Consider the following 13,913-nt stretch of genomic DNA (forward strand, 5'->3'; position numbering starts at 1 on the left):
AAAAAAAAAGGCATAAAAAACACAAATCGCAGTAAAATCACATGTGCAAAAAAAATGCAAAATGCACCGTAGAACACACCAAACAGAAACTGCATAGATGTGAACCGAACTTAAAGTGTAAGTTCACGTTTAGAGAAAAATCTGTATGGTGAACCTACACAGGACCCCTCCTCATCATCCCCTTCCAATCCTCCACAGTAAAAATGTTTGAAGTTCCCTTTAAATTTAGACATTTTTATTCCATAAATAAATACTTGATATAATTGATGATCTTCCCCTTTTCAGCACCAGTTGATTTAAAGCCAAACTCCAGGCAAACCGCTGAATGCACAGGTCAGATACATATAAGGGAGCTGTTTTACTGTACGTGCCAAAAGGTTAGTTTTTCTGTCCATCCAGTCCTGAGATTTACACATCTCTACCGCACAGCACAGCTGTGGCAGTGAAAGAAGGGGCAGCCTTATGAGCTCAACTCTCTGTTAGTCTGAGTTTTTCTCCTATCAGCACTTTCCTTATTAGTTTGGCAACATAACTAATTAGTTCATTGCGCTGCTTCTCCCTCTCTCAGCCTGAGCTTTGCTGTACATGAACTGCAAGAGGCTGATACCAAGTATTATTTTAATACTGACATTGCTTGCATTAAAGAAAAATAAAATAAACATGAGTTATAATGTATTAAGAAAGACAGAACTGCATAAAACTGTTTTAACTCCTCCCCCTCCACTTTCTTCCCCTTGCCAATACCCAGCCTAAAACATTTTGCTGTGAGATTTTTGCCTTTTGCAAAGATATTTTTGCCTTTGCATATACACTATATTACCATAAGTATTGGGACACCTGCCTTAACATGAACTTTAATGGCATCCCAGTCTTAGTCCGTAGGGTTCAATATTGACTTGGCCCACCCTTTGCAGCTATAACAGTTTCAACTCTTCTGGGAAGGCTGTCCACAAGGTTTAGGAGTGTGTCTGTGGGAATGTTTGACCATTCTTCCAGAAGTGCATTTGTGAGGTCAGGCACTGATGTTGGACGAGAAGGCCTGGCTTGCAGTCTCCACTCTAATTCATCCCAAAGATGTTCTGTCGGGTTGAGGTCAGGACTCTGTGCCACTCACTCATCCATATCTTTATGGACCTTGCTTTGTGCACTGGTCCAAATCATTTGGTGGAGGGAGGATTATGGTGTGGGGTTGTTCTTCAGGGGTTGTGCTTGGCCCCTTAGTTCCAGTGAACTCTTAAGGCAACAGCATACCAAGACATTTTGGACAATTTCATGCTCCCAACTTTGTGGGAACAGTTTGGGGATGGCCCCTTCCTGTTCCAACATGACTGCGCACCAGGTCCATAAAGAAATGGGTGAGCGAGTTTGGGGTGAAGGAACTTGACTGGTCTGTACAGAGTCCTGACCTCATCCTGATAGAACACCTTTTGGATGAATAAGAGTGGAGACTGCGAGCCAGGCCTTCTTGTCCAACATCAGTGCCTGACCTCACAAATGCTCTTCTGGAAGAATGGTCAAACATTCCCATAGACACACTCCTAAACCTTGTGGACGGCCTTCCCAGAACAGTTGAAGCTGTAATAGCTGCAAAGGGTAGGCCAACTTAATATTGAACCCTACGGACTAATGCCATGTACACACGGTCGGAATTTTCAGCTACCAAAGTCCGACAGACTTTCGACTAACTTTTGGCGGACTTTCAACGGACTTTCTAACGACTGCACTTGCCTACACATGATCACACCAAAGTCTAACGGATTCGTACATGATGACGTACACCGGACTAAAATAAGGAAGTTGATAGCCAGTAGCCAATAGCTGCCCTAGCGTGGGTTTTTGTCTGTCGGACTAGCATACAGACGAGCGGATTTCTGGGTCTGGCGGAGTTACGACGTAAAGATTTGAAGCATGTACAGTGTCAGTTAAGAAACAAGCTGTGCTAGACGTCAACTAGCCATACATGGATCGAAATTTGGTTGATTCAGCAGGGACCAGATGAATTTCAGTCCATGTATGGGCACCCTGTCAGCAACACTAATCATTGTAGTCTGCTGGCAGAGAAGGCTCCTTGGGCAGGTTATGCAATTTCCTTCCACCATGGGTGGAAGGAAAGAAAATTGCTCAACACCGATGGGGAATCCCTCCTAATGCACCATCCACTGCTCTACTGATCTCGTCCTCTGCCCTACTGACACCATCCACTGCTCTACTGACCCCATCCTCTGCCCTACTGACACCATCAGCTGCTCTACTGACCCCGTCCTCTGCCCTACTGACACCATCCACTGCTCTACTGACCCCGTCCTCTGCCCTACTGACACCGTCCACTGCTCTACTGACCTCGTCCTCTGCCCTACTGACACCGTCCACTGCTCTACTGACCTCGTCCTCTGCCCTACTGACACCGTCCACTGCTTTATTGACATCGTCCGCTGATCTACTGAATAACACCGTCCTCTGCCCTATTGACTCGTCCACTACTTTACTGACACTGTCCACTACCCTATTGCCACTGTTCACTGCCCTACCGACAAAATCCACTGTCCACTGACACCGTCCACTTTTAAGGTAGGCTAAGTTTATATTTTTACAGTGACATTTGCTTTTATTATATTTTTCTAAGTTACTATTTTGTTAGGTCTTGCCAGTTAATTCCCTAATTCCTGGTGATCTTTGATCGCTTTCATGTTGTTCAGGTAGATCTCCACCTCTCAAAGGTTGCCCTCTAAAGTGTTTAGGTTGGAAATGTTGTAAACTGGGGGGGGGAGGGGGGGCACAAAAAATCAAATTGAAGGACAGAAGTTGGAAACCCTAACAGCCCAAGTTGTTGCAATTGCAAAATAATAATGATAATAATTTAAATAATAATATTAAAATAATAAATTACTATTATTAGTATTATCTTATAAAACAATCCAAAAAATAAGGTGGCACTCATGGGGCTTGAAATGTGAACACATATTGATGAAGCTTTCAAAGGGGCACAAGCTTGTCTTTCTCAGGACATTTATAAAATGTTATTAAACTAAAAAATGATCTGATTATAATAATATATTCGTATAGTATTGTTATTATTATGAACTATTGAAAAAATATAGAATTATATTATTTTCATTAGCATTGTTATTATTATTATTATTATTATTATTAATAATAATAATAATAATATAAAATACAATATAATATATATATATATATATATAAATTATATAATTGTAATAACAATAATAATAACAATAATGATGCATATATATATATATATATATATATATATATATATATATATATATATATATATATATATATATAGTACTAATTATTTTTTTAAATAATCTTATATAATATTGTTATAGTTGCAAATGTTTTCACTGTACAGATCGCTGCAAGTTTACCCAAGGGTACAGCTACCCTATAAATGGAATATTTTACATTTAGTCCAGCCTAGGTGAACACGTTACATCCGACACCTCATCCCATAAGTGTCAAAGATAGAAAGATAGTTTGTGGTGGGATTATAATGGTGCCAACAAATAATAATGGAAGCAATAAGTAATTAAAACATGAAATTTATTATTAACATGATTAAAATAATTTAATCATGTTAATAATAAATTGCATGTTTTTAATCACTTATTGCTTCCATTAATATTTGTTGGCACCGTTATAATGCCACCGCAAACTATCTTTCTACCTATAAATCGAAGCCGCATTCATTTATAAAAACATCAGTAATAAGAAGAAGGGAAGAATATCTGTGACTGTCCAGGTTATCCTGTATCTAATTTTACTTTCTGCCATGGCTTTTCAAAGTGCTACAAACGAATCCATAGATACTTATGAAAAAAAGTCCCTTTTTTTTTTTTCCCCCCCATTTAATGCTAGTTAAAATTTCCTCTCCCCATAAAGTCTGTTACGCATCTGCTGGTTTGATATGTCAACCCTCTTATGAAGAACTGTCATAAAGTAATGATAATGTCTCTCTCTTTTCCTTTGTAGTGGAACATCCTGACAAAATGGCTAATGACCAAGGTACGGTGGCCCCATTCTGTCAAGCTTTCTTTAGAAAATCAATGCTGTGTTCTGTGTGTGTGGCAGTGATGTGAGTCCTGGAGACACTCGTCCGCTTTTTCACCTGGTCCGCACACCTGATTAGGCAGACGCCAACACGCTAATTAATCTCGTTAATGATGTTCAGCTCGGCGGAGGCTGCCGTGGCTTTGATGGGGAGATGTAAATATTCTTGAGAGGAAATTGTTTTGTCTCTCTTCTGAAGGGCCAATTAAAATGTCAAGCTTCTTTGTATGAAATAAATTTTTGCCTCTCTCCCCGTGCTTCTGAATAATTCACATTAAGCATAATTAAGCTGCGCATAATTCCTAGGCGTCCGGGGGGCGCGCTCATTGGCTTTAGAATGTATCTACTGATATTATATTTGGAATTGTTAGTAAATTATTCTTCTGTGCCAGACGGTGTTTGGGGTGTAATGCAAACAGACTTTATATTCAACTTCTTTCTTTTTGGATTTTTTTTTATTGGATGATTTTAATTATTTTGCAATTTATGCATTGGCCATATTGATCACGGTTTGAAGTTTCACTAAATTGGTATCCGATGTTGTAACTATTATTATGAGCCCTGTACAAAAAGAAAAAGCTACTAATCCAATAGTGAATTAATACAAAAATGATTTAACCGCTTCAGCCCCGGAAGGATTTACCCCCTTCCTGACCAGAGCACTTTTTGCGATTCGGCACTGCGTCGCTTTAACTGACAATTGCGCGGTCGTGCGACATTGCACCCAAACAAAATTCGCTTTTTTTCCCACAAATAGAGCTTTCTTTTGGTGGTATTTGATCACCTCTGCGGTTTTTATTTTTTTGCGCTATAAGACCCCTTTCACACTGAGTCGGGTTGCAGGCGCTATTGCGCTACAAATAGAGCCTGCAAACCGACGCGAAACAGCCACTGCTGTGTCTCCAGTGTGAAACCGGGGGGGCTTTCACACTGGAGCAGTGCGCTGGCAGGATGGGAAAAAAAGTCCTGCTAGCAGCATCTTCGGAGCGGTGAAGGAGCGGTGTATATACCGCTCCTTCACTGCTCATGCCTATTGCAATCAATGGGGTAGCACGGCTATACCGCCGGCAAAACGCGGTGGTTTTTAACCTTTTCTCGGCCGCTAGCGGGGGGGGGTAATACCGCCCCGATAGTGGCCGAATTCCGCCGCTAAAACGATGGTAAAGCGCCGCTAATAGTAGCGGCACTTTACCGCCGACGCACCTCCCACCCCAGTGTGAAAAGGGCCTAAACAAAAAGCGAGCAAAAAATTTGAAAAAAAGCAATATTTTTAAATTTTTGTTATAATAAATATCCCCACAAAATATATAAAAAAACAAATTTATTTCTCAGTTTAGGCCCATATGTATTCTTCTACACATTTTTGGTAAAAAAAAAAAATCGCAATAAGCATATATTGATTGGTTTGCACAAAAGTTATAGCGTCTACAAAATAGGGGATAGATTTTTTTTATTGGTAATGGCGGCGATCTGCGATTTTTATCGTGACTGCGACATTATGGCGGACACATCGGACACTTTTGACACTATTTTGGGACCATTGTCATTTATACAGCGATCATTGCTATAAAAATGCACTGATTACTGTGTAAATGACACTGGCAGGGAAGGGGTTAAACACTAAGGGGCGATCAAGGGGTTAACTGTGGGGGGATGGGCTACCCCTGACATGACAGAGATCACTGCTCCCAATGACAGGGAGTAGTAAATCTCTGTCATGTTGCTAGGCAGAACAAGGAAATGCCTTGTTGCATCTCCCCGTTCTGCCTCTGACACGGTCGCAGGCCCCCAGCAGACATCGAGTCTCCGGACACGCTCAAAGAGTACGCAGCGAATGAGCGCCCACTATGCCGCGATTTAAAGGGGATGTACCTGTACGCCCATTTTCCCAGCCGTGCCATTGTGTCGATGTACATCGTCCTGTGCTGGTCGGCAAGGGGTTAAAGCTGAACGTTGAAAAATTAAAACTATCTTTCCAGTGGGGCTTTTAAGACACCGCAAGGGTTATATCCTCATGTTTGCCTAGGATAGCTTTAAATTAAGTTTTCAGCTCATCACTCAATGGGTTACACTGTGTTGTCATAAAATACAATGCAAGACAAGCAGTCCTGCATTGTAAGTAAGGACACCGAGGCAGTGGTGTATTTCGGTTTTGTGCTGGCAAGACTAGGCACCCCCCATCTAAATTTGTCCCACCCCCTTCCTGTTTAAGATCCACTCCTTCATCTGCAAACCCCATGCCTTCCTGTTTAGGCTCTACCTCTTTGTATTAGAGCTCCAACTCTTCAGAGGTGGGGTGAGAGAGAGGGTGTGAGTGAAAGAGGGGGTGTGAGAGAGAGAGGGGGGTGAAAATCAGAGGGTTGAGAGAAAGACAGAAAGAGGGGGTGAGAGGGGGGTGGGAGAGTGGGGGTGAGAGAGGGAGTGGGAAAGAGGTGGGGGAAGAGAGAGAGAGAGTGAAGGGGGTGAGAGGGGGGCGTCCCTTATCCCATTTTACTACATCAGGAGGTTCTGCCAACCCCCTCCCACTGGTTCCTTTTTACCAGTTGTGGGTAGCGAGGCTGCCGGTGCACAATCACGGCTCGGGACTCCAGCCTGGTCTACCAAGTGAAATACTGGGATTGGAGGCTGCAGCCAACACTACCTCCTGCTTCCGCTTTGGTGCCTCTGTCACCCCTCTGGCAGGTGTCACCCGGGTGTGGTCTGCACCCCCGTAGCGACGCCACTGCTCGTGGTGTCCCTTCTGCCTAGGGGTGTCACCACCCCCACAAAAAATGCTGCCCAAGGCAAACGTCTTGTTTGCCTCGTGGTATATATACTCCCCTGCACTGAGGGCCCAACCACAGTCCAGATTGTCAGAGGGAAGAGGTGAGAGTTGGCCGCCAGGGAAGAGAGGGATAAGGTAAATAAAAGTGCTTTCAAAGCTACACTAAGCAAAAATGAGAATCGTAAGGGTAGTTTAAATTTTTCCTTTCCTTTTTTAGCTTTTGATAGAATAAGGTTGGGTCAGAATCCTTACCAGCTTTTTTTTCCCTCTTGTTGGGGAAATCTTCCTTTGCTTCCTTTGCTTCCTGTCCAGGGAACACAACAGGATGTATGATAAATACTTTAAAAAGTGAAAGGAAATCACCTTGGTTCCCACTTGTGCGTGCACCATAGCATCCATATGTTTCCGTGCGTGTTTTCCTGCATTACCATGTGTCAGGTGTAGGGCAGCCCATTCATTTCAACGGGCTGCCTAACGTGTAATGCCCTGTACTCACGAAAGGATTTTTCAACAACAAAATCCATGTTTTTTTTCCGACGGATGTTGGCTCAAACTTGTCTTGTCTTGTAGCTTGGATATTCTGAAAAACATCTCCAGTCCAGTGTACTGACTACTATTAGCTGTACCATGACCTGGCTATTTGAGAAACTTTCGAGACATGGGTGTGAGTACTTATTAACAAGTTGCCAAGGTTATCTGAAATACTTCAAGCTTCATCTGAAGCGTTCAAAATATGTTTGTAATGGTTAGCAGCTGTGGTCTAAGAAGGGGAGGTCTGTATTCAAAGAAGTTGTGGTGCAAGGACAAGAGTCAAGGACCTCTGCAAACTCCATTGCTGGTGCCAACATCTTCTACCTGGCTTTTCTGGGTTTGGCATATTTGGCCATCTTGGGGTGACGTAACTCCCGTGCATAGCCATGGGAGGTTTATCGATTCAGGCACTCAGCAGCGTACACACAAAAGAATGGGGAGGACTGTAATAAGAACAGCTGCAGAGCGAGGACGGCAGCCAAGGACATCTGCAAGCTTCATTGCCGGTGCCAACATCTTCTACCAAGCCTCCTATAGGTTAGGTATCTTGATTGGATGGCTTGTGGTAACATAACTCCTGTGCATGGACATGGAAGCTTTATTTTTCCAGACACCTCACATATACACACAAAAGAAGGGGGAGGAAAAGCAGTCGCAGTCCAAGAACAACAGCCAAGAAAATCTGCAAGCTCCATTGTCAGTGCCAATGTATTCTACCTGGCTTCTTTTGGGATGACAACTTCAGCTATCTGATTGGCTGGCCTGGGATGGGCATGGAAGTTTTATTCTTCCAGGCACCTGGAATGTACACACAAAAGAATGGGGCGGGCTGTAATAAGAGCAGCTGCAGACCAAGGAGGACAGCCAAGGACATCTGTGAGCTTCATTGCTGGTGCCAACATCTTCTTCCCAGCTTCTTCTGGGTTAGGAATCTTGGGCTATCTTGATTGGTTGGCTTGCGGTGACATAACTCCTGTGCATGGACATGGAAGCGTTATTCTTACAGGCACCCGACATTTACACACAAAATAATGGGGAGATCTGTAGTCCAAGGACAACTGTCAAGGACATCTGCAACCTCGATTGTCGGTGCCAAGGTCTTCTACCTGGCTTTTTTTGGGTTTGGCAACTTCAGCTATTTTGATTGGATGGCCTGGGATGGGCACGGAAACTTTATTCTTCCAGGCACCTGGCATGTACACACAAAAGAATGGGGAGGGCTGTAATAAAAGCAATTGCAGACCAAGGAGGACAGCCAAGAACATCTGCGAGTTTCATTGCCGGTGTCAACATCTTCTACCCAGCTTCTTCTGGGTTAGAAATCTTGGGCTTTCTTGACTGGCTGGCTTGTGGTGACATAAGTCCTGTGCATGGACATGGGAGCTTTATTCTTCCAGGCACTTGGCATGCATGCACAATAGAATAGGGAGGGCTGTATTAAAAGCCCTTGCAGTACAAGGACAACAGCCAAGGACATCTGCAAGCCCCATTGCCAGTGCCAACATCTTCTACCAGGTTTCTTTTGGGTTTTGTTAACTTTGACTATATTCATTGGCTGGCCTGGAATGACATAAGTCCAGTGCATAGCATGGGAGGTTCATTCATTCAGGTACCCGGCAGCGTACACACAAAGGAATAATACATGCAGGAAGATAAGAGCCCTTTATTGCAGAAGAGACATGTCCCTTCCTGCTTGCAACTTTTTTTTAAAAGGGGTTCTGCTTTAACATGCAAAATATACACTATCTGCCGCTAGATCCTCATTGACGTTAGCTATTTTTTTTCTTTTTTTTAGTTTAAACCTGCTTGTGGGTTCCTGACCATCCTGCGACAACAATTTCTAAGTGCCTTTGGCATGTAATGCAAATGAGAACTAGGGAGAAAATAAGCAGCTGTGCTGTTTTAAAAATAAGTATGGCTTTTGTCAACATCACATGAGAGCAAATAAAAAAAAAAAGTAATTGTCGAAACTCATGGCCAAATCCTCAGCTGAGATTTCCTTTCCAAGAATGTGACTCCACGTAGAAATGACAGGTCCACTTAAAATCAGGAGCCATTCCCTAGAGAAAATCCTTCCATTTTCATTCCACCCACACTGAATAGATCTAGTGGTATATATGCTTTGTATAAGTGACGTGCATACAGGCTGAGACTTTAAAAGGTTTTGAGCCAGTCATGGCTTAAGCAGGGCTCTGAACAAATCAGGCCTTTGCGATTATTCATACATCTCCTGTCTCTGTAATGGAACATGACAGCGCTCTTATTTCATCTGACAGGGAAATCTACATCCAGACACACAGCGCTGATGAGATGGGCCATCACCGCTTCACATAATAAAGACAATTTTATACATGCAGCCAGGGAAAAGTCAGATGGAAGCCATCAAATGGGATGGGCAGATAAGGAGTGAAGGGACCTGTATCACCATTGTCATGTGTTACATGATCTCTATGGCCCATCAGAGTTTGTCAAACAAGTGTAGGTCTGTGATATAGACAGGAGTAAGAAAAAAGGCCAGTGACTGTAATTGCTTAAACTTAGATTTGACACTTTGCAGTTCCTCCATCAAGGCCTTTTTAAAGTGAACTTTTCGCAAGTTTTAAACATTTAAGGTATAGGTAAACCCTAATTCTGAACTTCTCTTATCTCTTAACATTGAACGTCTCAAAGGTGTACAGTAGGGATGAAATCCCTGGAGGTGCCTGTAACATGGAATACGATTTGGCATTGCTGGAAGATTGGTCAAAACAGTGGAAACTTCAGTTCAGTGTTTCTAATTGTAAACTAATGCACCTAGGGAAGAAGAATCCCTTTACAGAGTACAATATTGCGGTACAGTGTTGGCCAGCACCACAGAAGAAAAAGATTGGGGGTTACTTATTTTAGAGGATTGCAAAATGAGTGAACAGTGTTGCCAGGTAGGGGGACAAGCAAATACAATTCTAGGATGCATCACTACAGGGGTCAACAGCAGGAAGGAGGTCCTGATTCCTCTATATGGATCTTTACTTATCACTAGAGGGATCACCAACATGGTGAAGACGGTCCTCATTTCTCTATTTAGATCTTCAGTTATCACTAGAGAGATCACCAACAGGAGGAAGGAGGTTCTGATTCCTTTATTTAGATCTTTATATCACTAGAGGGATCGCTGGCAGGAGAAGGAAGGTCCTGATTCCTCTATTTAGATGTTTAGTTATAACTAGAGGGATCACCAGCAGGAGGAAGGAGATCCTGATTCCACTATTTAGATCTTTAGATGTCACTAGAGGCATCAATAGCAGGAGGAAGCAGGTCCTCTATATATATCTTTTCTTATCACTAGAGGGAACATCAACAGGATGAAGAAGGACCTGATTCCTCTATGTAGGCGTTTAGTTATCACTAGAGGTATCACCAGTAGACTTGTGCACAACGAAAAATTTTGTTTAGTTTCGGTTCGTTGTCATTCGTAAAATACATAATTTCGTTCTGTTATATTCGTTATGTTACGTTAATACGTTTTCGGATAATTCGTTATTTCTGTAGAGTGTCGATATTCGTTATACTGAATATCAAATCATGTCGAATCCATTCGTTATATGCGCTATAATTTCGTTCGTATTTGTTGAAATTCGATAATTATGTATGTGTATACAGTATATTCGTGATAATGATTTGTAGTTTGGAAAGTCGTTTGTTTATTGAATCTTTTAACACACACAATGACAATATCTCTTCTCCTCTGCTCGAATACAATACAACACCCTTCTTTTCTCAGGAATGCACTTTGCCAGTAATCCAATCTCCAGCACAAAATTAATCAGCTGATTGGACTGTAAGATTTACTTTGAGTTGACCTTTTGTTTCATTAGAGCTTTAATGAATTACCGAATCATGTCGAATTCATTTGTTATATCCGCTATAATTTTATTCGTATTTGTTGAAATTCGTTATTTTTTTCTTCTGAAACATTCAGATGCATTTGAATGTCTGTAAGATGCAAAATTCGGCCAAATTTCGATTTGTTACGAAACGAACTGCACAAGCCTAATCACCAGCAGGATGAAGAAGGTCCTGGTTCTTCTATTTAGATCTTTAGGTATCACTAGAGGGATCACCAGCGCGGTGAAGCAAGTCCTGGTTCTTCTATTTAGATCTTTAGGTATCACCAGCAGGAGGAACGAGATCCTGAATCCTTTATATAGATGTTTGATTATCACTAGAGGGATCACCAACAGGATGAAGAAGGTTCTTATTCCTCTATTTAGATCTTTAGATGTCACTAGAGGCATCACCAGTAGAAGGAAGGAGGTCCTGATTCCTCTATATATATCTTTTCTTATCACTAGAGGGAACACCAGCAGGAGGAAGGAGGTCCTGATTCCTCTATATATATCTTTTCTTATCACTAGAGGGAACACCAACAGGATGAAGAAGGACCTGATTCCCCTATGTAGGCGTTTAGTTATCACTAGAGGTATCACCAGTAGACTTGTGCACAACGGAAAATTTAGTTTAGTTTCCGTTCGTTGTCATTCGTAAAATACATAATTTCGTTCTGTTATATTAGTTATGTTACGTTAATACCTTTTCGGATAATTCACTATTTCTGTAGAGTGTCGATATTCGTTATACTGAATCTCGAATCATGTAGAATCCATTCGTTATATGCGCTATAATTTCGTTCGTATTCGTTGAAATTCGATAATTATGTATGTGTATACAGTATATTCGTGATAATGAGTCGTAGTTTGGAAAGTCGTTTGTTTATTGAATCTTTTAACACACACAATGACAATATCTCTTCTCCTCTGCTCGAATACAATACAACACCCTTCTCACTCAGTTCTCAGGAATGCACTTTGCCAGTAATCCAACCTCCAGCACAAAATTAATCAGCTGATTGGACTGTAAGATTTACTTTGAGTTGACCTTTTGTTTCATTAGAGCTTTAATGAATTACCGAATCATGTCGAATTCATTTGTTATATCCGCTATAATTTTATTCGTATTTGTTGAAATTCGTTATTTTTTTCTTCTGAAACATTCAGATGCATTTGAATGTCTGTAAGATGCAAAATTCGGCCAAAATTCGATTCGTTTTGAAACGAACTGCACAAGGGAACAACAGGATGAAGAAGGTTCTTATTCCTCTATTTAGATCTTTAGATGTCACTAAAGGCATCACCAGTAGGGGGAAGGAGGTCCTGATTCCTCTATATATATCTTTTCTTATTACTAGAGGGAACACCAGCAGGAGGAAGGAGGTCCTGATTCCTCAATATAGATCTTTAGTTATCACTAGGGGGATTACCAAAAGGATGAAGAAGGTCCTGATTCCTCTATTTAGATCTTTAGTTATCATCACTAGAGGGATGATGAACAGGATGAACAATTCCTCTACAAAAGATTTTTAGTTATCATCACTAGAGGGATCACTAGCAGGAGGAAGGAGGTCCTGTGTCCAGTTCTGGAGACCTCACTTACACAAAGATATTGAGACGTTAAAGATATATAAAATGAGTCCAGAGACAAGCAACAAAAATGGTGAGAGGTCTGAGGGATAAAACATATTAGGAGAGACTTCAGGAACTTTATATGTACAGTACAGTCTGGATGAAAGAAGAGAAAGGTGAGACATGATTGAAACCTTTAACTACATCAAGCGGGTGAATAAGGTTCAGGCGGGTAGTAGTTTCAATATGAAGCTGATATCAAGAACACAGGGACATGACCTTAAACTAGCAAGAGGAAAGTTCATAACTAATCTTAGAAAGTATTATTTTATATAATAAATACATAAATACATATACATATAATTTATCAAGACAAAAAAAAAAAAAAAAACATTGGGGAAAAATGGATCACTTGGTCTTTTTTTCTCCCATCACCTTTCTATGTTTCTATTTGCCCCCTTTTGGTCTGTTAAAGAAAAAAAACAGGAATGGATATTTTAAATAGTAACATTGGTCCAGCTTGGACCAATGTAACTATGTAAATGCCATACCTGTGAGATCTCTCTGGAAACTGGAAATCACCGTGGCCATTACTCCAGTGATCTCCACTAGCTTCAGGGTCCCGTGCTTACTAAGCATCCTGTGGTGCCTGACTGTAGGCCTTTACATTTTAAAAGAGCTTAAAATGGTAAACAGGGTTACTTTAAGGACAAGGCCGTGGAGTCAGCAAAGTTAAAAAAAAAAAAAAATTTATGGTCTGTTTACTCATTGACTAGGGGCTTGAAAGTAGTAACAAGCATTATAATTTTCGCGGCATCTGTTAGTCATTATATATTTACAGACAGAGAGAGGCTGCTGGATTGTATTTTCTCATATCAGATGCTGCCGTAATGTTTTCTGTGTATAAGAGAGCAGAACAATACAGCCTTGCTGAGAAAAATACAATCCCCTCCAGGTGACCTATATACATTGCAAGGATTTATACCAACGTTATTGCAGATCCTTGCCAGCTTCTGTTCTGTAAATTCTGATTAAATACTCTTAGTACAGTTCTCTTCATACAGTTATCCTTTAAAACTGACCAGTTAAAGAGGAACTGCAGTCAC

At 41.3% G+C, this 13,913-nt stretch overlaps 1 protein-coding gene across 2 annotated transcripts in view; it reads left to right on the forward strand.

The window, feature by feature from the left end:
* DCC (DCC netrin 1 receptor) overlaps positions 1-13,913 on the forward strand; it is a 980,705-nt gene that overhangs the window by 879,995 nt on the left and 86,797 nt on the right. For both annotated transcript variants that reach the window (XM_073619854.1, XM_073619846.1), the window contains exon 21: positions 3,997-4,029. In XM_073619854.1, coding sequence (XP_073475955.1) covers positions 3,997-4,029 — 33 coding nt within the window. The remainder of the gene's footprint in view (positions 1-3,996; positions 4,030-13,913) is intronic.

This window comes from Aquarana catesbeiana, linkage group LG01 (genome assembly GCF_042186555.1).
Source record: "Aquarana catesbeiana isolate 2022-GZ linkage group LG01, ASM4218655v1, whole genome shotgun sequence".
Classification (NCBI taxonomy): domain Eukaryota; kingdom Metazoa; phylum Chordata; class Amphibia; order Anura; family Ranidae; genus Aquarana; species Aquarana catesbeiana.